This window comes from Mobula birostris, chromosome 5 (assembly GCF_030028105.1).
Source record: "Mobula birostris isolate sMobBir1 chromosome 5, sMobBir1.hap1, whole genome shotgun sequence".
Classification (NCBI taxonomy): domain Eukaryota; kingdom Metazoa; phylum Chordata; class Chondrichthyes; order Myliobatiformes; family Myliobatidae; genus Mobula; species Mobula birostris.
The window spans coordinates 43,361,986-43,389,455 of NC_092374.1; the positions used below are offsets into that span (position 1 = coordinate 43,361,986).

At 41.8% G+C, this 27,470-nt stretch overlaps 1 protein-coding gene and 1 long non-coding RNA gene across 5 annotated transcripts in view; one reads left to right on the plus strand and one right to left on the minus strand.

Moving 5' to 3' along the window:
• The window catches only part of LOC140197675 (trans-2,3-enoyl-CoA reductase-like), a 215,712-nt gene that overhangs the window by 107,893 nt on the left and 80,349 nt on the right, over nt 1–27,470 (plus strand). For all 4 annotated transcript variants that reach the window (XM_072257976.1, XM_072257975.1, XM_072257974.1 and 1 more), the window contains one exon: nt 18,976–19,091. In XM_072257976.1, the coding sequence (XP_072114077.1) occupies nt 18,976–19,091 (116 nt within the window). The remainder of the gene's footprint in view (nt 1–18,975; nt 19,092–27,470) is intronic.
• Nucleotides 18,427–27,470, minus strand: part of LOC140197676 (uncharacterized) — a 58,044-nt gene continuing 49,000 nt past the window's right edge. The window contains exons 2-4 of the long non-coding RNA XR_011885992.1: nt 26,016–26,070; nt 24,625–24,769; nt 18,427–18,656 (exon numbers count right to left, since the gene is read on the minus strand). This is a non-coding gene — a long non-coding RNA (uncharacterized lncRNA). The remainder of the gene's footprint in view (nt 18,657–24,624; nt 24,770–26,015; nt 26,071–27,470) is intronic.

The window sequence follows — 27,470 nt, forward strand, 5'->3', positions numbered from 1 at the left end:
ATGCAAATCATACCTGGTTTTCTAATTGCTTAGTGACTTTTTTCAGACTGGCCTGGATAAAGTCTTCCAAATCGGTGGTGAAAACATTAGGGTGCGCTGTTTCATGCATGTTGATTCCATTGCTCAGATCATCTAATGCCTAACTGCCATTGGCCTGAGGAGGAATGTATACTGCTACCAAAATGATCTCGGAGAACTCCTGCAGTAGGTAAAAAGGACGGCACTTAACTGCTAGATATTCCAGAATTGGTGAGCAGAATTGGGACAGCACTAATATATTTGTGCACCAAGAAGAGCTGATCATGAGGCCTCTAAGGCTCCTCCACCTCTGCTTTTGAGAGACTCTGTAGATCTATGCTGACGGTGTATAGTAAACCCACCAATCTGAATCGCTCTGTCTGGTACAGAAGGGGTTAACCAGGATTCCGTGAAACAAAGGACACACGCGGTCCTAATGTCCCCTCTGATTCAGCACCCTAGCTCTGAGATCATCGATTTTATTCAACAGAGACTGCACATTTTCCAGCAAGATAGTCGGTATTGGGAGTTTAAAACCTCGATTCCTTAAATGCACTTGTATCCCTGACCTGCAGCCATGTGGAATCCTATGAGGATGCATCTGTCCACAATCAGTATTCTTTCCGTCAGTCTTAAGCAGCAATAGTTCGTTTAAACGCGTTAAGACATCCTTGTTGACTGTACTGACCTTGGAAGCAGTTGTGCTTTTTAGCTGTATCAGGCTGAAACAAAGAATATTTAATCCTATCCATTGAGAGTTCTGCTACTGAAGTTGCCCCTAGGTGCCCTGGAAGTGCAATATGCCAGTGATATTAAACCTGATTCTGATTCTGAAGGTGGGGAGGTAAAAAAATATGGAGCATAGGTTTAAGATAAGAGGGGTAAGATTTAAAAGGGACCTGAGGAGCCACTTTTTCATACAGGTAGCAGTGGGTACATGAAACAAGTTACCAGAGGAAGTGTTTGAGGCAGGCACAATAGTATCAGTTAAGGAACGATGGGATAGGTACATGAAGAGGCAGAGCTTCCAAGAATATGGGCTGAATGCAAGAAATCATGATTAGCTGGGTGGGCACCATGGTCAGAAATGACTTGCTGGACTCAAAGGTCTGTGTCTGTGCTGTATTGCTGTATGAGTTTACGAATCTGTTGGGTTAACACTAATGGTCAATAACCAGTGGAAATTTACTTGAAGTCATTGGAAGAAAGATTAAAACGATGATGAGAATCTTTTCATCCAGGGCATGGCAGAATTCTGTAAATTACTTAGTGGTAGAGTCATAAACCCTCATCATATTCAAAATAAATTTGGATGTGTTCTTGCAGAGATCTGACCAGCAGGGATATGAACCTAAAACTGGAAGGTGGTATCAGATTGAATAGCCAGTTCTTTGACTGCACAGTTATGATGGATCAAGTGGTCTCCTTTTTAATGATGCTGTGATTTTATTTCTGACTCATTCAAGGATGACTCTACATTTCCCTTGTTGAAATAGATAAACAGATTACAAAAATACAGATAGAAAGCTTAATCCTCCCCAAAAATACACTGGAGGGCTTTGTACCAATACGCAAACCGTCCTTGTTTGCTGGAAAAGAATATGCAGCTATCCATACAATTCTTTGATCAGTTCCTGTCATATCTGCCCCACAGATATTTGGTGCATAGGGTTATGCATCTATAATCATTCTCTTTGTGGAACTTCTCTTGTTGCATCATGTTTTCTGCAAGTGTACATGTACTACTTCTATAACATGTAGAATAATCTGTGAATATACTCATTTCAGCTCATTATTCATGGTATCCCTTGATAATCCTTCATCTATGCATTGTAAATTTTTTGGAGAAATATTTCAAGAATAGAATGAATGCTTTTTGTATTATTCCCTGAGGTTTCTCTATCATTGAACTTTCAGTGGATGAATAAAGAAAAGTATCCCAGTGTCACAAGTGGCCAGAAGTCCTCTTCCTTGTGCTTCAGGCTCAGTTCTTTCTTTCAGCATCAGCCTGTCCTTGTCATCTGTGGAAGGCCTTCAGATTTATCATTAATCATATCTGTGGGGAGTAGTTTCCCATCTCCTGACAGCTAACCTTGGATGTAGCTTTAGAGATGGGATGCGAGATTCATAATGAACTGAACTCTACTTGGTCAGAACACACTTAGGTTATCCAAAGTAATGTTGCAGTCCATGCAAACTGAGTGTTCTTACTGGTGCCCATTGAAATGTTGAAGCTCTGAAACCACATAGGTTTTTTTGTTGTTTAATATTTGGAGATAAAGTGAGCAGCTAAAAGCATCTGGTAGGGGTTACCCAGAAAGGGGATGGATATCACTGTCACTTCACCAAAGAAATAACTCGGATATAATGTACATTTCAACATCTAGGAGACCTTGATTGATTTTGGTAGTAACAGGAGAAATTTTCCAAGTGAAATACATTGTGAACTCTTCAACTGAGAAGCTTCTGCCTTCTCTTTCAAAAACCAAATGTTGTACCTTGGAGTAGGAAAGAGTCTCTTTCTTTTTTTTCCTTTCAAGATCAAGGTACTCTTATAAATACAGGTTTCCTGAACCAAGTACCTTGATGCTCAAAAAAAAACATGAACTTATTAGGTTAAGTGTACCTGGATCATAATTTATTCTGCTAGATCAGGTCTCCAGTTGATCAAAGAAAGTGGAAGACAGAACAATACAGCATAGTACAGGCCTTTCAGCCCACAATGTCGTGCCAACCTTTTAACCTACACTAAGATTAATCTAACTCTTTCCTCCCATTTAGCCCTCCATTTTTCTTTCATCTATATGCCTACCTAAGAGTCTCTTAAATGTCCCTAACACATCTACCTCTGTCAGCCAGCTTGTTTCACATACCCACCACTCTCTACAAAAATCCTCTCTATTCCCCCTATACTTTACTCCAATCATCTTAAAATTATGCCCTCTTGTATGCCATTTCCATCCTGGGGATAAAGGTGCTGGCTGGTCACTTTATCTACAATACATCTCTTATCATTTTTATACACTTCCTTCAAGTCATTTCTCATCCGGCTTTGCTCCAAAGAGAAATTTTGTAGCTCACTCAAACTTCAGGCAACATCCTGACAAATCTACTGTGCAACCCCTCTAATTCTTCTACATCCATGGCTTTTGAACTCAATCCTCAGACTAACGAATGCCAACACATTATTTACCTTTATAACCCCTCTATCAACTTGCACTGTAATATTGATGGGTCCATAATTGTGGACACCAAAATACCTTTGTTCCACCACACTGTTAAGAATCCTGCCTTTTACCTTTCTATTTTGACCTTCCAAAATGTATCACTTCATACTTTTCCAGACTGAATGCCATCTACCACTTCTTAGCCCAGCTCTGCATCTTACTATCCTCTACTATCCACAAAGTCACCAATGAAAAAAGGTACCATCTGCAAACTTACTAACCACTATTTTGCGTCCTCGTCCAAATTATTTATAAAAACTCACAAAGAGCAGGAATTACTGAACAGACCACTGGTCACTGACCTCCACCAAAGTAAGCTCCATCTTTTGCTACTCTCTGCCTGCTGTGAACAAGCAAGTTCTTTATCCACACTGCCAAGTTGGTCTGGATGCCATGCTTCCTTACTTTCTGAATGAGCCTACCGGGGAACATTGTTGAATGCCTTACTAAAATCCATGTACACCACATCCACCACTCTATCTTTCATCAATTTGTTGTGTCACTTCCTCGAAGAAGTCAATTAGGTTTGTGGTACATAACCTGCCCCTCACAAAGCCACGCTGACTATTCCTAATCAGACAATGCGTCTACAAGTGCCATAAATCCTGTTTCTAAGCATCCTCTCCAATAATTTGCCCATCACTGATGTAAAATGTGCTGGTCTATAATTCGCAGGGTTATTCCCATTACCTTTCTTGAATAAAGCAATAACAATTCCCACCCTCAAGTCTTGTGGTACTACTCCCGTGGCCAGTGAGGACGAAAGATCATCAACAAAGATGAAGCATTCTCTTACCTCACTTCACACAGTAAACTACGGTAGATCAGTTTGTCCCCAGAAACTTTATCTATTTTAGTGCTTTTCAAATGTTCCAGTAAACCCTCTTTCTTAAATTCTACAAGCTCCAATATTTTAGCCTGTTTTATGCTGTCTTCATATGCATCAAGATCCCTCTTACTGATGAAAATTTGCAATCACTGATTTAAACAAAAATCAAACATGTGTCTGAACATATTTATGAAAAATTAACAGTGTGAGAAAGAACAAGTTGAGGTTTGTTGGTCAAATGTGAATTCAGATGATGTTTGACTATGCTTTAAATATTAATTTTCTCTAATTGATAAAGTGGAGGGAGATCTGTCACAACTCATATCCCAAGTTTACTGTAGTTAATGCACTTGAGAAACACCAGACAACTGGGAACATTGGCATTGACTCCACATTTGGGATTTAACGCCATAAATAAGTCTGTTGCATGCAGAGTTGAAGGGAAGGATGGGTTTCAGTGCAACAAGTTGTCTGTTAAATGAGCTGATCTGTTTCAGCAGCATCCATAGAGGGGAACAAAACTGTTGATATTTTGTTATGAATCCTATATCAGTCCTACTGTGGACAATTCCTTCTCCTCCAACCCCAACCCCCACCACAGATTCCAGCATCTGCAGTCTGTTGTGTCTCCTGGGTTACTTCTGTAATGTCTGAATAACGGTATGTCTGACTGTCAGAAGTGAAGACCTTTGGACTCTTAAATACGCGCTTGTGTAGAAGCTGAGTATAAAGTACTCTCAGGCTATTAAACTGGAACTGGTGTTAGGAGTAATATGGACTTGTGCACGTCAGAAGTACTTGTCGCACATCAAAAGCAAGTCCGATGAGTCCTCATGCTCTGATTCTGAAGCCCCTGGCTCATGTGTTCTGCTGCTCTTCCTTCAGCTCCTTTACCACTGACAGATGTGATATGACTTGCAAACCATACAGCGGGACTCATTCAGACATTAGGTAATGTCTCTTGCTCTTCCTTAAACAGAACTTTTTAACTACCATCTGAGACCTTAGCACCTGTCTTATCTCACAAAATTGAAAAGAATTTAGGAATCAAGTAATTCTAGCTGAAGGTCAAATCATAATCATTGCCTGCTCTGAGGCAGTCAATAAACACATGTAAAATACTGATTCGAAATTAATATCACTACTTACTACTCCAGTTTTTGCAGTGGGAACAAACATTAAATATTTATGACCTACCTTGGTTGCAAGCCCTGAGGACTTACTTAATCACATCTGGTGGTATCCTCTAGCTGTGAAACTTGCTCGTGTGTGGATGGTTAGCTGGTGGGAACCTCAGGAAACAGCCTCAATATGTTACGCCTGTCCACCCCATACACATAGCAAACATCTCTGCTTGGATGAACTGAAAAACTCTGGGGTTAGTGGAGCTTGAAATATGAGGGAGGGGACTGCCAGTATAGCTGACTCTAATTCCAGCTTCAGTGTCCTCAACTAGAGAGTAACAATCGTTGATTTGGTGGACCTTTTGATTTGTAATTTATTTGCTTTGGCGGGGACTACAGATGAATTTATTACAAGTTCAGCCATGTGCCATCCCTGCTGCTGCACATCTGTGGGATTCACTGAGAAGCAGTCGGAGGAGCTCCAAACTTAAACAGTTTCTCTGTGAAATTTGTTCCCCTAAGCCCAACATGCATACATTATCTAATGCACTGCCTGGGATATTAACTTTACTGATTTATCAACTGTTATTAAACGTTTCCACAAGTTACCATCAGTCTGAAAACAGCAGTGAACTTTCACTGAGATTTTCACAATTCCTCAACACTTTAAAAACTTCAGCCAATTTGCAGATTTTTGAATGGACACCTTTGAGTGTTTTTTCTGGCAATATTACCTTTATAGGAAAAGTGATCGCAATCAAGTGCTCTATTACAAAGGGTGTTGTGAAAATCCAATAGGGCTAATTTAGCATATGGGACTGCTATAGATATATGATATTATTGTTATAAAAGGGAAGTTTTTTTGTGAAATAGTAACTAAACTGAATAAAATGTTAATATTGGCAGAAATTGCTCAGTAAATGAGCAGCAAATTGATCAGTAGTAAGGACGATACTAAAATATCCTAATAATTGTAGAAAAACAGAGTGGAAACTGAGGAGGAGGGGAGATTTAAAACATATACCAGCATCGTTCATGTAGACCAAGGCTCCCAACATTTTTTAATCCCTGGATCCCTACCATTAACCGAGGGGTCCGTGGGCCCAGGTTAGGAACCCTTGATGTAGAAAAATAGTTCAAATATCAAACAAATCCTCTAGACCTGATGTCATGAACCTTCCGCTCTTGAACAACTGAGGACAGGGTTAATGGATGGACAGCCTGTGTTCTTCTAAAGCTCCTTTGAGAGTTCAAAGTTTCCCAGTGGATAGGAAATGTGGAAATGCACAATCTCATTTTGATAAAGGAATGAACAAAAGACAGGAAGTTGTTGGGCAGATCACATTGGAAAAATAGCTGGAAACTATAATTACGAAAGCTGTGGTAGACATTTTAAAAATAGTAAGGCCATCAGGCAGCGTCATTGTGATTTTATGGATAGGAAATTGTGCTTGACAATTTCTTGGTGTTGAGGATATAGCAGAAACAAATAATATGTTTTTAAGACTTGTAGGATAGGGCAAATTGTACTATAAATATATAAACTGCCAAAGACTGTCTAACTTTGCAGGGAAAACCACCAGGAAACAATGCTTTGCAGAACATAAATTGCTGTTGAATGGCTGCAGATGGAACTGCTGAATTACAGCTTGGGCAGTCCTTACTTGATCCTTTCTCTGTTCTGTGTGGAGTTTGCATGTTCTCGCTATGGGTTTGCTCCAGGTGCTCTGGTTTCCTCCCACCTCCCAAACAAGTGTGTTATGTTAAATCAATAGGTTAAAGTAATTATTCCTCATATACGTGGCAGGGGAATTGGGGCTGGGTATGTCTGAGAGAATACAGAAAGGAGAAGTGAGGGAATGTGATTGTTCTGTGAGGTCGCAGAGGAGGAGGCCCACCAATTCTAATTAGAACATAGAATATAGAACGGTATAGCACAAGAACAGATCCTTTAGTCCACCAAGCCTGTGCCAAACACATTGTCAAATTAAACTGTATTCCTTCTGCCTGTACATGATCCATATGCCCCTATCTCTGCATATTCATGAGTCTATCTGACAGCCTCTTAAATACAACTACTGTATTTGCCTCAAGCTGCTATCATTAAAAAAAAAGATTTGTCATTCATATCTTCCTTAAACTATCATCATCTCACCTTAAAAGCATATCCTCCAGTATGACGTATCTAACATGGGGAAAAAAGTTTCTGACTATCTATAACTCGTATAAAGTACCACCAGGTCTCCCCTCAGCCTCTGACACTCCAGAGAAAGCAACCCAAGTTTATATAATCTCTCTTAATAGCTCATATCCTCCAAGCAACATCCTGTTAAACTTCTTCTACGCTCTCACCAAAGCCTCCATATCCTTCCTATAATAGGGCCACTAGATAGCCACTCAAATACAGCCAAACCAAAACTTCCTATAATTGCAACATGACTTCCTTACTTCAGAGTCCCAGGCCACTTTTCTGTACTTTGATAGATCAAAGTACAAAGTTCAATGTCAATTTATTATCAAAGTACATATATGTTGCCAAATACAAACATGAGGTTCATTTTTGTGGGCATATTCAATAAATCCAGTACCCATAATAGTATCAGTGAAAGACCTCTCCCAGTAGGGTGGACAACTTGTGTGAAAAATACAATAAATTGTTCAAAAAAAAAGAAAAAGAAATATCAAGAATATGAAGTGAAGAGTCCTTGAAAGCTAGTACATAAGTTGTGGGAATCATTCAATGATGGGGCGAGTGAAGAGTATAGGAGGTTTGACTACAGACCCAATGTTCTGTTCTGGGTGTCAGATGTGGGATTTTGAGGAGACTTCCAGCCTCCCCAGTGGCCACATCTGCACCAGGTGCCTCAAAATGCAGCTCCTTAGAGATCATGTTAGTGAACTGGAGCTGCAGCTCGATGACTATCAGCTTGTTAGGCAAAGTGAAGCAGTGTTAGACAGAAGTTATAGGAAAGTAGTCACCCCAAGGCTACGGGAGACAGAAAAATGGGTGACTGTCAGGAGAGGGAAGGGGGAACATCAGATAGTGAAGAACACCCCTGTGGCTGTCCCCCTCAACAATAAGTACTCCATTTAGAGTACAGTTGGGGGGGGGGGTGACAACCTACTTGGGGGAAGCAACAGTGGCCATGCCTCTGGCACTGAGTCTGGTCCTTTAGTTCAGGAGGGTAGGGAACTGAGGATGGCAGCAGTAAAAGGGAAATCTATGGTCTGGGAGATAGATAGGCGATTTTGTGGATGTGAAAAGGAAATATGGATGGCAGTTTGCTTCCCACATGCTAGGGTCCAAGATGGTTCTGGACACATTCACAATATCCTGAAAAGGGAGGGAAGCAGAAACATAGGTAGAGAAAGGGAGGAGGTCCTGAAAAAAGAATACAGGAAGTTAGGAATGAAGCTGAGAAACAGGCCCTCAAGGGTGATAATCTTGGGATTGCTGCCTGTGCTATATGACAGTGAGGATGGGAATAAAATGAGGTGGTAGATAAATGTATGGCTGAAGAATTGGAGCAGGGGGCAGAGATTCAGATTTCTGGATAATTGGGACCTCTTCTGGGGCAGGTTGGACCTGTGCAAAAGGGATGGGTTGCACTTGAATCTGAGAGGGACCAATATTCTTGTGGACAGGTTTACTAGAGTTGCTGGGAGTGGTTTAAACTAATATGGCAGGGGGATGGAAACCAGTATGATAGAGCCGAGGATGGGCCAACAGGCTTACAATTAGATGATAGTTGTAACATGAACATAAGGAAGACAAGCCATTGATTGGGTAAAAATGCAGACAGAGCAAAGAGTTAAATTGTACCACAGAGGAAAAATTCTAAAGGGTGAAGAATTCAGGACTGAAGGTGCTGTATTTAAATGTGTGTAGCATTCAGAATAAGGTGGATGAACTCATGTTGCAATTACAGATTGGTCAGTATGACATTATGGGCATCACTGAAATGTGGCTGAAAAAAGGCCATAGTTGGGAGCTTAACATCAAAGGAAATACTTTGTATTGATAGGATAGGCAGCAAGGCATAGGTGCTGGTGTGGCTCCATAAGACCATAAGACAAAGGAGCAGAAGTAGGCCATTCGGCCCATCGAGTCTGCTCCACCATTTTATCATGAGCTGATCCATTCTCCTATTTAGTCCCACTCCCCCGCCTTCTCACCATAACCTTTGATGCCCTGGCTACTCAGATACCTATCAATCTCTGCCTTAAATACACCCAATGACTTGGATCAAATGCTGCCCGTGGCAACAAATTCCATAGATTCACCACCGTCTGACTAAAAAAATTTCTTCGCATTTCTGTTCTGAAATGCTGGTTGTTGGTAAGAAATGGAATTAGTAAAAGGCTCTGTTGGTAAGAAATGGAATTACATGTTTAGAAAGAGGTGACATAGGGTCAGAGAATGTTGAATCTTTGTAGGTGGACTTAAGAAACTGCAAGGGTAAAAAAAATTAGGATTCATATAATAGGCCTCCAAATAGTAGCCAAAATGTGGGGCTGAGATTGCAAAGGGAGCTGGAAAAAGCATGTGATAAGGATAATCACACAATTATAATGGAGGACTTCAATATGCAAGTGGATTGGGAAAAAAAGATTGGTGTCAGATCACAAAAGAAGGAATTTGTTGAATGCCTATGAGGTGGCTTTTTAGAGCAGCTTGTGCTTGAGCCCACCCAGGGAAAGGCTATCTTAGACTGAGAATTGTGTAATAACCCATTAGGAAGCTTAATGTAAAGGAACTCTTAGGAGACTGTGATCTTAATATGATTGAAATCATACTGCAATTTGAGAGGGAGAAAGATAACTTAGATGTATCAGTATTGCAACGGAATAAAGGGAATTACAGAAGCATGAGCGACAAGCTTGTCCAGGTGGATTGGAGGAGGATACTGTTGGGGATGTTGGCAGACCAGAAGTGGCTGAGGTTCCTGGGAATACTTCACAAGGCACAGTATAGATATGACCACAGAAGAAGTAGTTGTCAATTGGCAGGGCTAGGCAACCATGGCTGACATGGGGAGTTTGTGGTAGTCCTTCGTTTTCGAAGAAGACTCAGAAACCGGTGTGTGATAGTGTTTTAAGTGGAACAGCCATTGCACAGGGGCAATCCCACTCTCTCCGCAGAAGAGACCTTGATCCAGTGGCACGGACAACCGTTACGGCTGGAGACCTCTCCTGCTGCAGTGGATGACCAGGGCATCTAAGTGTCTTGTCGTGCTTTTAGCAATCCACAACGCCTGCTGGGCCTGCCTTCTTGACTGTTGGAACATTAATCGGTCTCCTCCGCTCTATCTGCCAGGGCCACATTTCACACGCTGGGACAGACAGATCCCCGACCTCACCGAGGGTTGAAGACCCATCGGCTACTTGGTTTGGTCTGTCTGCCGAGACGGTTTACCGGGGTGAGGCCGCTGCGCGTGTTACAGCTACTTGGAGCCACAGGTGAGAGCTGAGCGCCAGATGGGGACCAAAAGTGGACGAACTGCCCTGAAAGGGCACGGCAGGCCCCCACCAGAGGTGCTACCCCTCCCTGACACCCCTTATACCCTCAAGGGAAGTTAAGGTCTGCATAAAAGCCAAGAAAAGGGCATATTAGGTGGTTAGAGAGAGTGGGAAGTTATATGATTGGGAAACTTTTAAAATCCAACGAAAGACAACTAAGAAAGGTAGCAGAAGGGAAAAGATGAAATATGAGGGCAAACTAGCCAATAACATAAAGCAAGATACCAAATGTTTTTCAGTTATATAAAGAATAAAAGGGAGATCAGAGTGAATATTGGACCCCTGAAGAATGATGTTGGTGAGGTAGTAACTGGTGATAAGAAATGGCAGATAAACCTATTGAGTACTTTTCATCTGTCTTAACTGTGGAAGACACTAGCAGTGTGTCAGGGAGCAGGAACGAGTGCCATTGTTATTACAAAGAAAAAATGCTAGGCAAACTGAAAGGTCTTAAGGTGGATCAGTCACCTGGTCCAGATAGACTACATCCCAGAGTCCTGAGAGAGATTGCTGAAGAGATAACGGATGCATTAGTCATGGTCATTCAGGAATAACTTGATTCTGGCAAGGTCCCGAAGGACTGGAAGATTGCAGGTGTCACTCCACTCTTTAAAAAGGGAGGAAAGCAAAAGAAAAGAAATAATATGCCAGTTAACCTAATCTCAGTGGTTGGGAAAGTCTTGGAGGCTATTATCATGGATGAGGTTTTGGAGTGCTAATGATAAAATAAGTCAAAGTCCTCATAGTTTCTGTAAAGGGAAATCTTGCCTGACAAATCTGTTGGAGTTCTTTGCGAAAGTAACAAACAGGGTGGACAAAGGAGAGGCAGTGGATCTTATTTGCTTTGATTTTCAAAAGGCATTTGATAAGGTGGCACATATGAGGCTACAAACCAAGCTAAAATCCTATGGCGTTACAGGAAAGATCATGGAGAAAGGAATGGCTGACAGGCATGAGCCAGCGAGTGGGGATAAAAGGGGCCTTTTTTAGTTGGCTGCAAGTGACTAATGGTGTTCCTCAGGAATCAGTATTGGGACTGCTATTTTTCGCATTGTTTGTCAATGATTTGGATAATGGAATTGATGATTTTGTGGCAAAGTTTGCAGATGATACGAAGATAGGTGGAGTTGTAGGTGGTGCTGAGGAAGCAATGTGATTGCAGCAAGACTTAGACAGAATGGAAGAATGGACAAAAAAGAGGCAGATGGAATACAATGTTGGGAAATGTAGGATAATGCATTTTGGTAAAAGGAATTACAGCGCCGACTGTTATCTAAATGGGGAGAGGGTTCAAACCTCAGAGGTGCTGGGACTTAGGAGTCCTCGTGCAAAACACCCAGAAGGTTAATTTACAGGTTGAGTCTGTGGTAAAGAAGGCAAATGCAATGTTGGAATTTATTTCAAGGGGATTAGAATATAAAAGCAAGGAGATAATACTGAAGTTTTATAAGACACTAGTCAGACTGCACTTGAAGTACTGTCAACAGTTTTGGACTCCATATCTCAGAAAGGATGTGTTGTCATTGAAGAGAGTACAGAGGAGGTTCATGAGGATGATTCCGGGAATGAAGAGGTTAACATATGAAGAGCGTTTGGCAGCTTTAGGCCTATGCTCACTGGAATTTAGAAGAATTCGGTGCGGGGGTGGGGGGGATCTCATTGAAACTTACCGAATGTTGAAAAGACTTGATAAAGTGGATGTGGAGAGGATGTTTCCTCTGGTGGGGGTATCCAGAACTAAAGGGTACAGCCTCAAAATTGAGAGGCAACCTTTTAGAACAGAGATAAGGGGCATTTTTTTTTCAGCCATAGAGTAGTAAATCTGTGGAATGCTCTGCCACTGACTTGGACTGAGTCCAAGTCCAAGGGTTTATTTAAGGTGGAAGATGATCGTTTCCTGATCATTCAGGGCATCAAAGGAAATGGTGAGAAGGCAGATTAATGGGATTGAGTGGGATATGGGATCAGCCACGATGGAATGGTGGAGCAGATTTGATGGGCTGAATGGCCTAATTCTGATCCTTTGTCTTATGGTCTTATGGTCTAAGTTGAGTGAAATTCTCCCCTGTGGTTCAAGAGCCTGTTGCTTAAGGGGTAATATCTGTTCCTGAACCTGGTGGTATGAGTACTGAGGCTTCTGTACCTTCATCCTGATGGCAGTAGCAAGAAGAAAGCATGACTTGGTGAGTGGGGGTATCTGATGATGGATATTGCTTTCCTGCAACTATGCTCAGTGCAGATGTGCTCACTGGTGGGGAGGGCGTCACCTGTGATGGTCTTGCCCAAATCTACTACTTTTTGTAGGATTTTCCATTCAAATGCTTTGCTATTTCCATACCAAGTTGTAAATGCAGCCAGTCATTATATTCTCCACCATCCATCTTTAGAAATTTGTCAAAGATTTAGATGTCAATTCAAATGTTTGCAAACCTCCAAGGAAGCAGAGGTGCTTCTATGCTTTCTCCAAAAATGCTGGGCCTAGGACAGATTCTCCGAAATGGTAGCACTGAGGAATTTAAAGTTGCTGACCCACTCCACCATTGATCTTCCGATGAGTACCTCCAGTTTCCTTCTGCTGAAGTCAATAATCTGCAGTTTTGTCTTGCTAATATTGAGTGAGAGGTTGTTGTGGCACCAGTCAGCCAGATCTTAAATCTCCCACCTGCATGATCATATGTCATCACCTTTGATTTGGCCAACGGCAGTTTATCAGCAAACTTAAATATGGCGTTGGAACTGTACTTAGCCATTCAGTCATAAATGTGAAGCAAGCAGAGCAGGGAACTGGTGTAGACCTGTTGTGCTGGTTAGCAAATTGGAGTGGATCCCAGTCACTTCTCAGGAAAGGAGTTGGTATATTTCATCACCTTCTCTCAAAACACTTCAACACTGTAGATGTAAGTGCTACTGGACAATAATCATTGAGGCAAGCTATCATGTTCTTAGGCAGCAGTATAATTGAAGCCGGTTTAAAGCAGGTGGGTAACTCAGACTACCAAAGTGAGAGGTTAGAGATCTTATTGATGACTGCAGCCAGTTGATCAGCACAGGTCTTTAGTACTTGACCAGATACATAATCCAGGGCCAGAAGCTTTCCGTAGGTTCAACCTTCTGAAAGATGCTCTTAGGTTGGCCTCAGTCATTGAAATCCCAGGGACATAAGGGCCATGATGGTTCTTCCATGCTTTGACAGTCAAAGCAAGAACAGAAGGCATTGAGTTAATCTGGAAGCGAAGGCCTGTTGTCACCCATGTCACTTGATTTCACTTTGTTTATCCTAATAGAAGTATTCAGTCCAGTATCTCTGCCTCATGTTGTAGATGGCTGTAATATTTTAGTAAAGGTTAAGAGAGGGGAACTAGATTCATTGCAATTTTGGAGCACATTAGTTATTTATGGAGCTTTTTTGATCTGGGACACTGAAATTCAGAGAAGGGTAGATTTGACTGAGGTTTATCAGCTGGCTTGGGAAAGGACTGCAGTTGTGCAAACAAACAGCTTTATTCAACTAACATGTTAGGGATGACTAGAAGTTAGAATGGAAGCCAGAGCTAATTAAGGTGAAAGGATCATAATCTTGCCCAAAATGTGTAATGTTTGACTGGAATTGGTAGTGATTGTGTGAAGAAGCCTACTAAAGTAAAAGATTAAAACATAATCCAGCTACAGCTAATCTGGATTTAATCAAAACCACAGGACTTCCTTAAAAAAATAATCTATACCTGTCCAGCCGTTACAACAGAATTAATGCAGTATTTAATTTTTAAGGTTGAAATTTCAAGAATTAATCAGTAGCAGAGGACACGTATTCAGCAAATAATCCTGAACTGGAAAAACGAGAGCAAAACCAGGACAACTCAACCCATTTATCCCAAAATCTGTCTCTTCTTTGTAAATCTTCTTGGAGTAAAGATATATGAAGGAAATATAAGCAAAGTGTGCAGAAAAGATAATCATCTGGGTGTTCTTTTGCATTCTTGTCACTGGTTTTGATGTGTGGGTGCAGTTTGTTCTTTAAAATTGCCCATCAAGAAATTTCAAAATGAGTTCATTGAAAATCCATCTAAATATGGAGCAATTAGTCATGAAGTAATTAGAGCTACAAGGATCTTTGCCAGAAATTCATTACATACAACATATGTAGGCACAAAAACTCCATACACAAAACATCCCATCCCTTCTGTGGTAAATCATGTATATATGTTGTAACTCGGTTACCTGTCTGGACACACACCTCTGCTGACTGCCCCTGTGGCTCCTCCCACAGAGTCCTGTATAAAGATGTTCGTCTTGCCCCTCCCCCTCAGTCCAGGGGCAGACACTCACTGTGGAGGTCGTATTGTACAGCGAATAAAAGCCTTTCAGTATTTTTACCAAACTTTAGTCTTTTGGAGTAATTGAAGGTGCTTCACCTTCCCACACAGAAATTGTGGTCTATGGAAGGTGACAACTTACACCAAAAAAAAGACAATTAAACCTTTGATTCTTTAAATATTCCATTTGCTAGGTAACAATCCAATCCCTGATTATTTATTCAGGAGTGATCCACCAGTATCACCCAGGTGGGAGTCTTGGATAACCATAAAGTAATTTGTCACATTTTGGAGAATGATTTCACAGTTGCACTGAATTACTTTGTCAATTGTTAAGCTGGCAAAGTTCCATGCAGCACAGAGACAGATCCTTTGGCCCGATCATTTTACTGATCTATTAAATCCCATTTGCCTGCATTAGGTCTGCATCCTTCTGTGCCATGCCTACTTAAGTCTCTGTCTTAATGCCTTAGTTAACATTGTATCTGAATCTACCATTTCCTCTGGCAGAAAATTCCAGACATAAGTCACTCTGTGTAAAAACTTAGAATATAAGAAATAAGTGCAGGAGTAGGCCATCTAGCCCATCGAGCCTGCTCCACCATTCCATAAAATCATGGTTAATCTGGCCATGGACTCATCTCTACCTACCTGCTTTTTCCCCATAACCCTTAAATTCCCTACTATGCAAAAATCTATTCAATCTTCTCTTAAATACATTTATTGAGGTAGCCTCCACTTCTTCATTGGGCAGAGAATTCCACAGATTCACCACTCTCAGGGAAAAGCAGTTCCTCCTCATCTCCGTCTTAAATCTACTCCCCCAAATCTTGAGGCTATGTCCCCTAGTTCTAGTCTCATCTATCAGTGGAAACAACTTTCCTGCCTCTATCTTATCTATCTCTTTCATAATTTTATAGGTTTCTATAAGATCTCTCATTCTTCTGAATTCCTGCAAGTACAGTCCCAGGTGACTCAATCTCTCAACTTCATGGTCTTCCAGAGCATCCACTAAGGGGGCCTTGCCCTCAGGCATTCTGGGAAATTTGGGATTTCCCATCACTCGCTACTTCCCCAGGCCGTAACTCAATTTGCTGTGACTGGGTGAACCTCACAATCCCTCATATAAACTCATTACCCAGCCCAGTGCAGCCACGCACTTCTTCAAAAGCAGCTCAAGACACCGGGTGACAATATTCTCAAGAAGGTCTCTCCAGCTTTCTCCTTGCAGGCTCCCATGAGCCTCCTCACAATAGGAGTATTGGTCCCCACCAGAACTGAAACGCCACCCTTCTCAGCAGGGTCCGGACATACCAGCACGTGGGTATCAAGGATCTCAGCCATTCCCACATCTGCCTCCTAAAACTCCACCTTCACTGACAAGTAACCATCATATGGATAATCACCCGCATTAAGACTCCAGATCTCTAGTGCACTGAGTGGTGTCAATGGTAAATACGTCAGATACCGGTTGTAAACTGAACGGTACAGCAAAGTGACCCATGACCCTGTGTCGAGATTGGCTCTAGCATAAATACCCTCTATCCATAGTGATACACTGGAGCTTGGCCCCACTAAGCCTTCAGGAATAGGATTTTTGCTTTAGGGTGTTCCTTGATATATTGCTGTGAATGTGTTCCCCCCGAGACGCCAGGCTGTTCCCTCACTAGGTGTCTTCTAAGTTTTCTGACAGCTCTCTCTGCTTAGGAACCCAGAGGCTCAGTCTCTAAGGGGTTTCTCGTCGTTCACACACCCGCCTGAAGTGTAACTCTTCACCACAGTTATAACAAACAATACCAGCTGCTCCACTTCTTGCAGGACCCTTGTCACTAGCAGCCCTCTGCGTAGTCTGTCTGCCTTCGGGGTCAGCCTCCCTATCAGTTCCATCATATGGAAGGGCCACACCGGCTGATAACAACTGGGACATGTCAGTTCTCAACTCTGCCACGATCTCTTTTACCATTCCCTGGGTTGGGCTATCTGTGGTCACTTCAACACAGGGGGCTGCTACCAAGGACTGTACCCTGCTGACGGAGCCCTCCTGTGCCTCTGACATGTTCCTCTCCTCCCGTACTTCTCCGACCAGCTCAACAAAAGAGGTGGGGGTACATGTCTTACGAGACAATCGGAGACCCCAAGCGATTAAGTTCTGGGACTGGGCGCCTTTCGCAATTTGGTCCATTCTTAACTGATCCACGTCAGCCGCCTGAATGGCCCCTCTGCGCCGCAAGCAATTTAGCTGCCTCTCTAGCCGAAAGATGTAGGCAGAAAGCTTCTTCCCCTTCTCCTGACACATGTTCTGAAACCCCATCATGAGCTCTATTGGACTTCCCATCGTGCAAAACACCTTTTCCAGTGGCAAGGGAGTACTGTGACTTTATGGCTCTCACAATGTCAGCCGCCCACCCCTCAAGCACTCAACTACTCGCTGTCTCTTTACATCATCAGAGCACTGCCACTCATTTAACAACTGAGAAGTCTGCTCTGCCTGAGTCCCATACTCCTCTTCCTCTTTGGGGGTGGGCTTCATTCCAGAGAACATTCTCAGCTTTCGATAGCTGGGACCCTCAGCCTGTGCACTGGGCCATTTATTCACCAGATAGGTAAGGGCTGATACTAACTCAGAATTCTCACTCTTCACTGGGGGACTCATTAGATATTTCAAATCAGATGGATGTCCTTTTAGAATGGAGGCGAGAAATTAGACTCCTTGCCCTCTCTCTGCAAAAATAAGAGAACCCTGTCTTTGAAGTCTCCGCGCCCCCATCTATGGGAAACTGGACTTGCGATTCCACCCACTCCTCTACACTCTCCTCCTCCTGGGAAGTATGGGCAGTCCATGGCCCTCCCTCTCCCGGGGTACCCAGAGTTCCAGGCAGTTCCACTGCTGTTACATCAGCGCTAGTCCAAACTAAAACAAAGTCTTTGCCCGCCATTTTATCAAACTTCCACCCCACAATCATAACTTTGCTGACAGCCTTAACAGTACTCAAAAGTCAAATTAACAATTCATCAAGAGTACGAATATCTACCCCATTCAACACGCACGCATTCATTATCGGTAACCCCGTGGATTCACACCACCGCAGCATCCATACCCACGTGTCGTAATCACTTTACCGGACAATAGTTTAGCACAGACTTAAACACGCAGCCCACTGGATCAATGCTCAGGGCAATCACACAGCATCAAAAGAAATCTGTCCTGGGTGAGTTGTAACCCTCAGGTTCTATCAGCTGCACAAGTCTAGGGAAGACAATCTCCATCCGTGCCAAACGTGTGAGATTGTCGTGTAAGCTCACCCAAACCCCCTGCATGTGAGGATGCTGAGTGATTTGTTACCCTGTAGCAAATCAGTACCACGAATAAACAGCCAGTACACCATATGCAATTAAATGATTTAGCTTTATAATGCTTAATTTGACTATAGGGCTAGTAAAGGAAAAGCAAAAAAAAAAAAGAAAAAGGCCTATTTTAGTGAAACAGTCTAATGTGCACAAATTGGAACTCATGATTTCCCCTTCGCCGATCCTCCATTGATTTCCCCGGGCTTCGTCAACACCTGGCCCAACTCCAAGTCCACACCTACAACCTCTCCTCTCCGGCGTCTTCTCTTTTCACCTCCTGCCAAACAAAAGACCCAGGTCACTCCAGTGTCAGGCACACAACACACAATACACTCCCATCATTGGACGGCTCACACTCCAAAGCACCAGTTATCTCAAACACTGCTTCTACAGAAAGACCATTATATTAGCAGAGAAATCTTTCCTAGGGTGATACACTATAACGTGGCAATCAGGATTGCACACAATACTCCAAGGTTTATTCGTTTACAGTGTTTCTTGCCTGGAAGTATGGGTCCTTAATTCAGTTACTTATTTAAGTCAAACTATTTTGTGACCACATCAATATAGCTCAAACACATTCTCTCCCTTTTCAGGTTTTTCTAACAGAATATATTGGGCCCCTCTTAATCTACCTGTTGTTTTATTTTCGCTTGCCACATTTGTACGATATGGAGGATAAAAACTATTGGAGCCGCCCACTTGTGGTACAGTAAGTAATTTATGTTTTCCTTTCTCTTTTCACACTGGGTTTTATCATATAATTTTCAGTGGGCCTTCTGTCAGTTGTTTGAATCTTTTTATTAAGTCAGTAACCTTGCTTTAATCTATTTGTTGCATCAATGTTCTTCCAAAAATTTGAACAGTTGCTCAACGGAAGAGTTTGCAATCAGGGTAACTGGGAGGATTAGAAAGTCTATTAAAAACCTCATGAGTTCTAATTCCTGGAAGGAGTTTGTACGTTCTTCCCACGACCGCATGGTATTCCTCCGGGTGCTCTGGTTCCCTCATACATCACAAAGCTGTACAGGTTAATAGGTTAATTGGTCACTTGGGTGTATGTGGGTGATGCAGACACTTTGGGCATTACCATGCTAAGTACCTAAATCAAAAATAAAAACTTTAGTGCATTAGTACCAAATGCACTCGCAAGGCAGAAACTTTCATTCATCTCTTGAAGGGGAAGTTGGTGAGAATAATTCCCTCAAATTACCAATAATGATGGGGTAGGGTGGCATCCCACCCAATAGCTATCTATCATTTCTTTCTTTGAAAATCATTTATATTTTCCTTAAATAAATTAAATGAATACCAGGAATTGGGTCCTGGATGTACAAATCCACTAATTACTTTCACTGGGGAAAAAAAGAACAATGCAAAACCAGTTAGTTTTCAGTTTAGGTCATCAATTCATTGAGATGATGGCTGATCTGTGATATCAGTTCACTTATTTAACTTTGCCCCATTTCTCTTAATATCCTGGTTGACAACAATCTATCTGTCTTGGCTTTAAAATCAACAATTGTCAATGAATTATTGATTCGGCATGAATTTCCATTTCTGTTTGAGTTTCAGACTTCAGGCATTTTCTGTGCACAGCTGCTTGCTAACTTCATCTGTAAAAATGCAGCTACTTAATCCTTTACTATCAATTTGCAATTAAACCAATCAATCCACATGCTTGAAGTACCAGCAACACACATAAAAGTTGCTGGTGAACGCAGCAGGCCAGGCAGCATCTCTAGGAAGAGGTGCAGTCGATGTTTCAGGCTGAGACCCTTCGTCAGGACTAACTGAAGGAAGAGTGAGTAAGGGATTTGAAAGTTGGAGGGGGAGGGGGAGATCCAAAATGATAGGAGAAGACAGGAGGGGGAGGGATAGAGCCAAGAGCTGGACAGGTGATACGCAAAAGGGGATACGAGAGGATCATGGGACAGGAGGTCCAGGAAGAAAGACAAGGTGGGGGGACCCAGAGGATGGGCAAAAGGTATATTCAGAGGGACAGAGGGAGAAAAAGGAGAGTGAGAGAAAGAATGTGTGTATAAAAATAAGTAACAGATGGAGTACGAGGGGGAGGTGGGGCATTAGCGGAAGTTAGAGAAGTTGATGTTCATGCCATCAGGTTGGAGGCTACCCAGATGGAATATAAGGTGTTGTTCCTCCAACCTGAGTGTGGCTTCATCTTTACAGTAGAGGAGGCCGTGGATAGACATGTCAGAATGGGAATGGGATGTGGAATTATCTGACATGTCTATCCACGGCCTCCTCTACTGTAAAGATGAAGCCACACTCAGGTTGGAGGAACAACACCTTATATTCCATCTGGGTAGCCTCCAACCTGATGGCATGAACATCGACTTCTCTAACTTCTGCTAATGCCCCACCTCCCCCTCGTACCCCATCTGTTACTTATTTTTATACACACATTCTTTCTCTCACTCTCCTTTTTCTCCCTCTGTCCCTCTGAATATATCCCTTGCCCATCCTCTGGGCCCCACCCCCTTGTCTTTCTTCCCGGACCTCCTGTCCCATGATCCTCTCGTATCCCTTTTGCCTATCACCTGTCCAGCTCTTGGCTCCATCCCTCCCCCTCCTGTCTTCTCCTATCATTTTGGATCTCCCCCTCCCCCTCCAACTTTCAAATCCCTTACTCACTCTTCCTTCAGTTAGTCCTGACGAAGGGTCTCGGCCTGAAACGTCGACTGCACCTCTTCCTAGAGATGCTGCCTGGCCTGCTGCGTTCACCAGCAACTTTTATGTGTGTTGCTTGAATTTCCAGCATCTGCAGAATTCCTGTTGTTTGCTTGAAGTACCACCTATCTTTGTGTCATCAACAAACTTTGGTATGTGATTTTGTATCCCATTATCTGAGTCATTTACAATACAACCTCAACATAGAACTTTGGAGAACATCATTTATCCTGCCTATTTGATTACTTGCTCGTCATTCCTAATCTGTCTCCTTCAGCAGATTTAATTTCCAAAAAGAGGTCAATAAGTTTCCTTCCATTCCATGAACTTTAATTTTGGCTAACTGTTTCATTTGTGGGACTTAAGCAAATACATTCTGGAATTTCATTTATCCATTGTTATACTGCATCATTATTCATTCAATTGTCCATCACGCTCTGCGCCTCATTGAAGAATTTAATCAGCTCATCGGAAGTGACTTATGGTCTATGAATCTACGCTGGATGGCCATGGTCTGCTGAAAATATTCAAGGTGTTCAGCCACATTATCTTTAATTATAAACTTTAGTCATTTCTCAACAACAGATGTTAGGCCATCTGGTCCGCAATTCCCTGGTTTCCCCCTCTCATTTTTCTCAAATCACATAGTGACATGTGCAGTTTTCCAATTTCCATTGTAAGTGAATAGTTCACAAATCAAGTTAACTTTATAAAATTGTAGGACATTACTAACTTCCCATGGAACCCTGAGATAGAGACATTCGGGCTGCTGAAGTTTTGGGATTTGGTGCCAATATTTGATTCCTTTCAGGCACTTTGTTTGATTAACCTCTGAGTTGATTAACTTCTGCAAATGCAGAACTGCTTCCTTGGGATATCTGACTTGTTTTTTTTTATCCTTTTCCTCTACCATAATTGCTCATACAAAAATATTATTCCTCATTTCCCAATTTTTTTTGACATAACCACATTTATGGGTTATCACATCTCTTGCCCTCCCACCTCTCCCTGTGAAGTTTTTGCATTGATTTTTTATGCCACACACTTCTTTCTCTATTTAATAAATCATGGCTACCTCATACCACATTTCTGGTTTTTTTCCCAGTTCCCTTGATTTCCTTAATGTCCAAACTTCTTTTGGCCTCTTTCTTATATATTCTTTGTGAGTGATTGCATGCAATCCTCTGGTATGGAGACATGAAGATTCAACAGCTTCTGGAATGAAGAATTTTCTCCCTTTCTCACCTTCATGTGCCACTCTGTGACCATATCCCTAAGTTCTAGGACATAAAGTTGCAGAAAGCTAAAAAGCGAACAAGTTCACCACCTCACAGACACAAGGAAATCTGCAGATGCTGGAAATTCAAGCAACACACACAAAAAGTGCTGGCTGCTAAATTCATCACCATTCTGAAATGAGATAGTTGATTGTTTGATGGGCCAAATGGCCTAATTATGGCTTATGACCTTATAGACTTACCTTAATTTGTAGTTAATTCTTTTGTTGAAGTAACCCAGCCTTTACAACACAGAACATAGAAAACTGATCATTGAACACTACAACACACTGAAAGCCCTTCCAAGATTAACCTAAGCCTTCCCTCCCACATAGCCCTCCACTTATCTTTCATCCATTTGCCTACCTAAGAGCCTCTTAAATGTCCCAACTGTATCTCCTCTACCACCACCCCAGCAGTGCATTCCATGCACTTGCAACTCTCCTCCATAAAATAAACTTTCTCTGACCACCCCACCCCCCATACATTCTTCTAATCACCTTCAAAGTATGCCCATTTCCACCTCGGGAAAAAGTACCGACTGTACATTCTCTCTATACTTCTTATAGTCTTACCAATCAATCATTGTATCTAAACATTCTCCTGCTTCCTAGCTTTAATCAAGTCTAACTACGTCCTGAAAGCTAACTCTGCCTGTTAACTTTACCTACAATTTCCCCGCTGCCTGCCTGTATTTTGTTATGTCCCCTTTTATTATTGAAGTGATTACATGTTAAGTTGTTGACTACTCATTCCCTCAGACTAGAGTCCCCATCTTAACTGTAGAGTCTATAACCTGGTGCATTCTGTACCCAGCTCCAAATTAATTGCAACTGCATCTCAGTAATAACACTCTATTTCCTCAAAATAAATTTAAGTCCGCAGCTGATTCGCTCTGTTCCTTGTGCATCAAAACATTTGTTTGTAATAAATACTCACACAGGGCAGCTCAGTCTAACTTGTATCATCTTGTATCTCCTGGTTTAATTATCTTACATTGTTTTGTTTACCCCTTACCATAATGCCTAAATTTTTGAATATGTTCTGTTTGTTTTGGGATTATTACTGACACCATATTTTCCCCCTAGCTACCTCCCAATTTGCTAGCTAAATCTTCATGGCAGTCTGATTCATTTTTTCCCACTCAATTCAGGTAATGTTCCAAAGGTAAAATTCTTTCTTGCTCCATAAGTAGTACAACTGAGCCATAAAATAAAAGCAGAAAATGCTGAGGAACGCTCAGCATGTCTGACTGCTTCTCTGGAGATAGAAGCTGAGTTAATGTTTCAGATTGGAAATCCTTCGTCAGAGCTCAAAACATTTTGTTTCAGATGAACAGTTTTTTTTCTAAAATATAGCATGTTGGTTTTGTAACACTCCTTCAACTGCTTGTTTATCTTCATGATTTGTTGAAGCTAATTATAATTAGCTCATGGCCCTCATACAGTAACTGAAGTTTGTAATGCTAATCTTTTCTGATTTGATGTTGATATTGCCAGACTGCACTGCAATATCCCAATGAAATATGAGAATTATCTTCATACAAGAAACCCATATTCATTCAACAGCAGTGAATACAACCTCTGGCATGCCCTTTATTTAAAAGGATCCTCAAATACGTATAGATGTCTTAGTGATTAGGAAGAGAGTTGGTTGAAGTGCTCTTGAGGATGTCTATGTGTCTGAATGATCTGTGACTGAAACTGAATGGATCCCTTTAAACTTGGCAAAGGGAGCTGTGATCAGGAAAATGTGTTACACCCATATCTGCCAAGAGCAGAATTTGTTGACGAACCTGGTGGGTCCTTAGGTGATGAAGATCTATGTTGTACTGAGGACTGGCCACAGAGGCGTGCCACCTGAAGAACGAGGGGTGCGGAGGCATGTCTGGCTCTTCTTGGTGACTGTGGTTACATTAACATAGAAGAGTACAGCACAGGAAGAGGTCCTTCAGCCAATGATGTTGTGCTGGACTTATTAAATTGATAAACAAATGCATAACTAAACTAATCCCTTCTGCTTACATAATCAAAAGTTCAAAGTACAAATTAAATTTATTATTAGAGTACGTACGCTAGATGTCACTATATACTATCCTGGCATTCATTTTCTTATGGGAATTCACAGGACAAAGAAATACAATAGGATCAATTAAAAAATACACACAAGTAAAGTTGGACAACCAATATACAAGAGGAGACAAACTGCAAGTGAAAAAAAAATCACAATGATAAAAAGGTGATAATAAATAATATTGAGAACATGGGTTGTAAATACCTTGAAAGTGAGTCCATTGGTTGTGGAAGCAGTTCGATGTTGAGATGAGTGATGTTATCCATGCTGGTTCAGCAGTCTGATGGTTGAAGAGTAATAACTTTTCCTTAATTTGTTGGTGTGGGATTTAAGGCTCCTGTGTCTCCTTCTGATGACAACAGATAGAATTTGGCATGGCCTGGATGATGGGAGTCTTTCATCCACAATATTCATATCCTTCCATTTCCTGGACTTTCAAATGGCTATCTAAAAGCCTCTTGAATGCCTTCCCCACCACCCCAGGCAGAATATTCTAGACAGCCACTAGTCCCTGTGTAAAAAAAAACTTGCCCTACACATTTCCTTTCAACTTATCGCATCTCATCTTAAATGCATGCCCTCTGGTATTAGTCATTACAATTGTGATATTAAATAAAATGACTGTCTGCTCTATGCCTCATAATCTTATAAACCAGTTATCAGAATTCCCCTCAGCCTTGGGCACGCTGGAGAACGCAACTCATAAGATTGGTTGGACATAAACAACCATGCACAAAACCATGTTGTATATATCTAATTGGGCATCACCTGTCCAAATATTTAAACATCCTGTTCCTTAGAATATCTTTCAATAATTTACCCACTACTGATGTCAGGCTCACCACCTTGTAAGTTTCCAGCTCATTGTTAGAGCCTTTCTTGAACAACAAAATAACATTTCCCATCCTCAGCCCTCTAGCACCTCACCTTGGCTAAGGTCATCTTAAATATTTCTTCCAGGCCCACTGCACCTTAGGCACTAGCCTTCCACAAGGTCCAACAGAGAATTTTGTCAGGCCCTGAAGATCTTTGCACCCTCATTTTCCTCAACATAGGAAACATTTCCTCTTCTGTAATCTGTATATAATCTATGAACTCACTATCGTTTTACCTCCAGAGTAAATACAGATTTTAAAAAATCCATTTAGGATCTCCTCCATCTCTTTCAGCTCCACGCATAGATGAGATCTGTTTCCATAACCAAAGGGTCCCTTCTCACTACTGCTTGCCTCTTTGTCCCCTTCCCTTCAGAGTGACAAAGCCAAACTCAGGTCCAGAGACCTGACAGCTGTGGCTTTCCTCTGTTAGGTCATATCCCCCTTCCCCCAATTGTGTTCAAAAATATATCTGTAATGAGTAGATCAACCATAGGTGTACCCTGCACTGGCTGGCTGTCCCCTTTCCCTTTCCTGATGGTCACCCAGTTACCTGTGTCCTGCACCTGAGATATAACTATCTCTCTGTATGTCCTGTCAATCAACCTTCAGTCTCCTGAATAATATGGAATTGATCCAATTGCAGCTCCAATTCCCAAACATGGCCTGTAAGAAGCTGCAGCTGGACACACTTCTTGCAGGTATAGTCATCAGGGATACCTGATCCAGCAAGAGGAGCACTCCACTATCCTGACTGTCATTCCGACTGCTCTATCTGTGCAATAAGAAAAAAAGAAATATTTCATATGAAATGCAGCAGCCACAACAATGAGATGCTTAAACAAAGGTGTTAATGCTTAAAACTGGGCAGAGGTACAATAAACTGTGACAAGACACTTTCCCAGTCATTGCTTATTGCATCCTGAATAACTTAAATCCTAGACACAATCTGTCTGAATAGCTGCACAGCCTAGTTGTTTAATTGGCTGCTGTAAACTACCTTGGTGTTGGTGTCTGCTCAAATCCATTGTGTGCTGATGGAAATGTGAGAAAAGCCATTTAGAAGGTTGGGGAATGTGATTCATGGGATTGCTCTGTGAGCTGGCATTGATTCTGGGGCAAAATGGTCCCCTATATTGTAAAGAAATTTTAGAGACTTCTGTATAACCAAATATGGGCATAAAATCATTTCCTGAAATCATCCTGGAAATACGGATGTCATGCCAATGTTGGGCTTGTCTGTTTCTGAACATCTCCCGTTAGCAACTGTTCATTTATCAAATTCACAAGTCAGTAAGTAAGTGTTTTATATATAATTTCTCTGTATGTGCTGGAGGTAGTTTTTGTGTATTGGTATGATTTTTATTGTAGGATTTATCATAAGTTAAATTGAACTTGGATCTTTGAAATTGTTGTCAGAGAGGAACAGGTTGGAAAGTAGAAATATTCTCTGAGTAAGAGAAATGGCCGCTCTTAGATGCAGCAATATTTGAATCATCCACTGTGTTTCAACTGTGTTTTACACTATGGGGTCAAGTTACATGCCTGGTTCCTTCCCTGGGCTCTTTTTGGGTCTGTATGAGGTCATATGAATTAAAGTGGCTTGAGATAACTGAACAACAAACAAAAAATGCTTCAGGAACTCAGCAGGTCGGGAAACATTTATGGAAAAGGTTGACAGTCAATGGTTTGGACCAAGACCCTTCAGCAGGATTGGAAAGGGAGAGGGGAGAGGTCAGAATAAGAAACTGTGGAAGGAGAAGGAGAACAAGTTGGCAAGTGATAGATAAGACCAGATGGGGGGAAAGGTAGTTGAGTGGGGAAGGAGGTTTGAAGTTAAGTTAAGAGCTGAGAGGTGACAGGGGAAAGAGGTAAAGGGCTGAAGAAGAAAGTATCTGATAGGAGAGAAGAGTGGACCATGGGAGAAAGGGAAGGAGAAAGGGCATCAGGGAGAAGAGGTGGGAAGGTGAGGGGAATAGAAGGTGTAAGAGGAGAGGCAGAATGAGGAATGGAAAAAAAAAGAAATGGGTGGAGGGAGAAGTCAATGTTTATGCCGTCAGGTTGGAGGCTACCCCAGAGAATATGAGGCGTACCCCTCCAACCTAAGTTTGGCCTCATCACGGCAGTAGATGAGGTTGTGAACTCAAGTCAGAATGGGAAAGAGAATTTGAATTA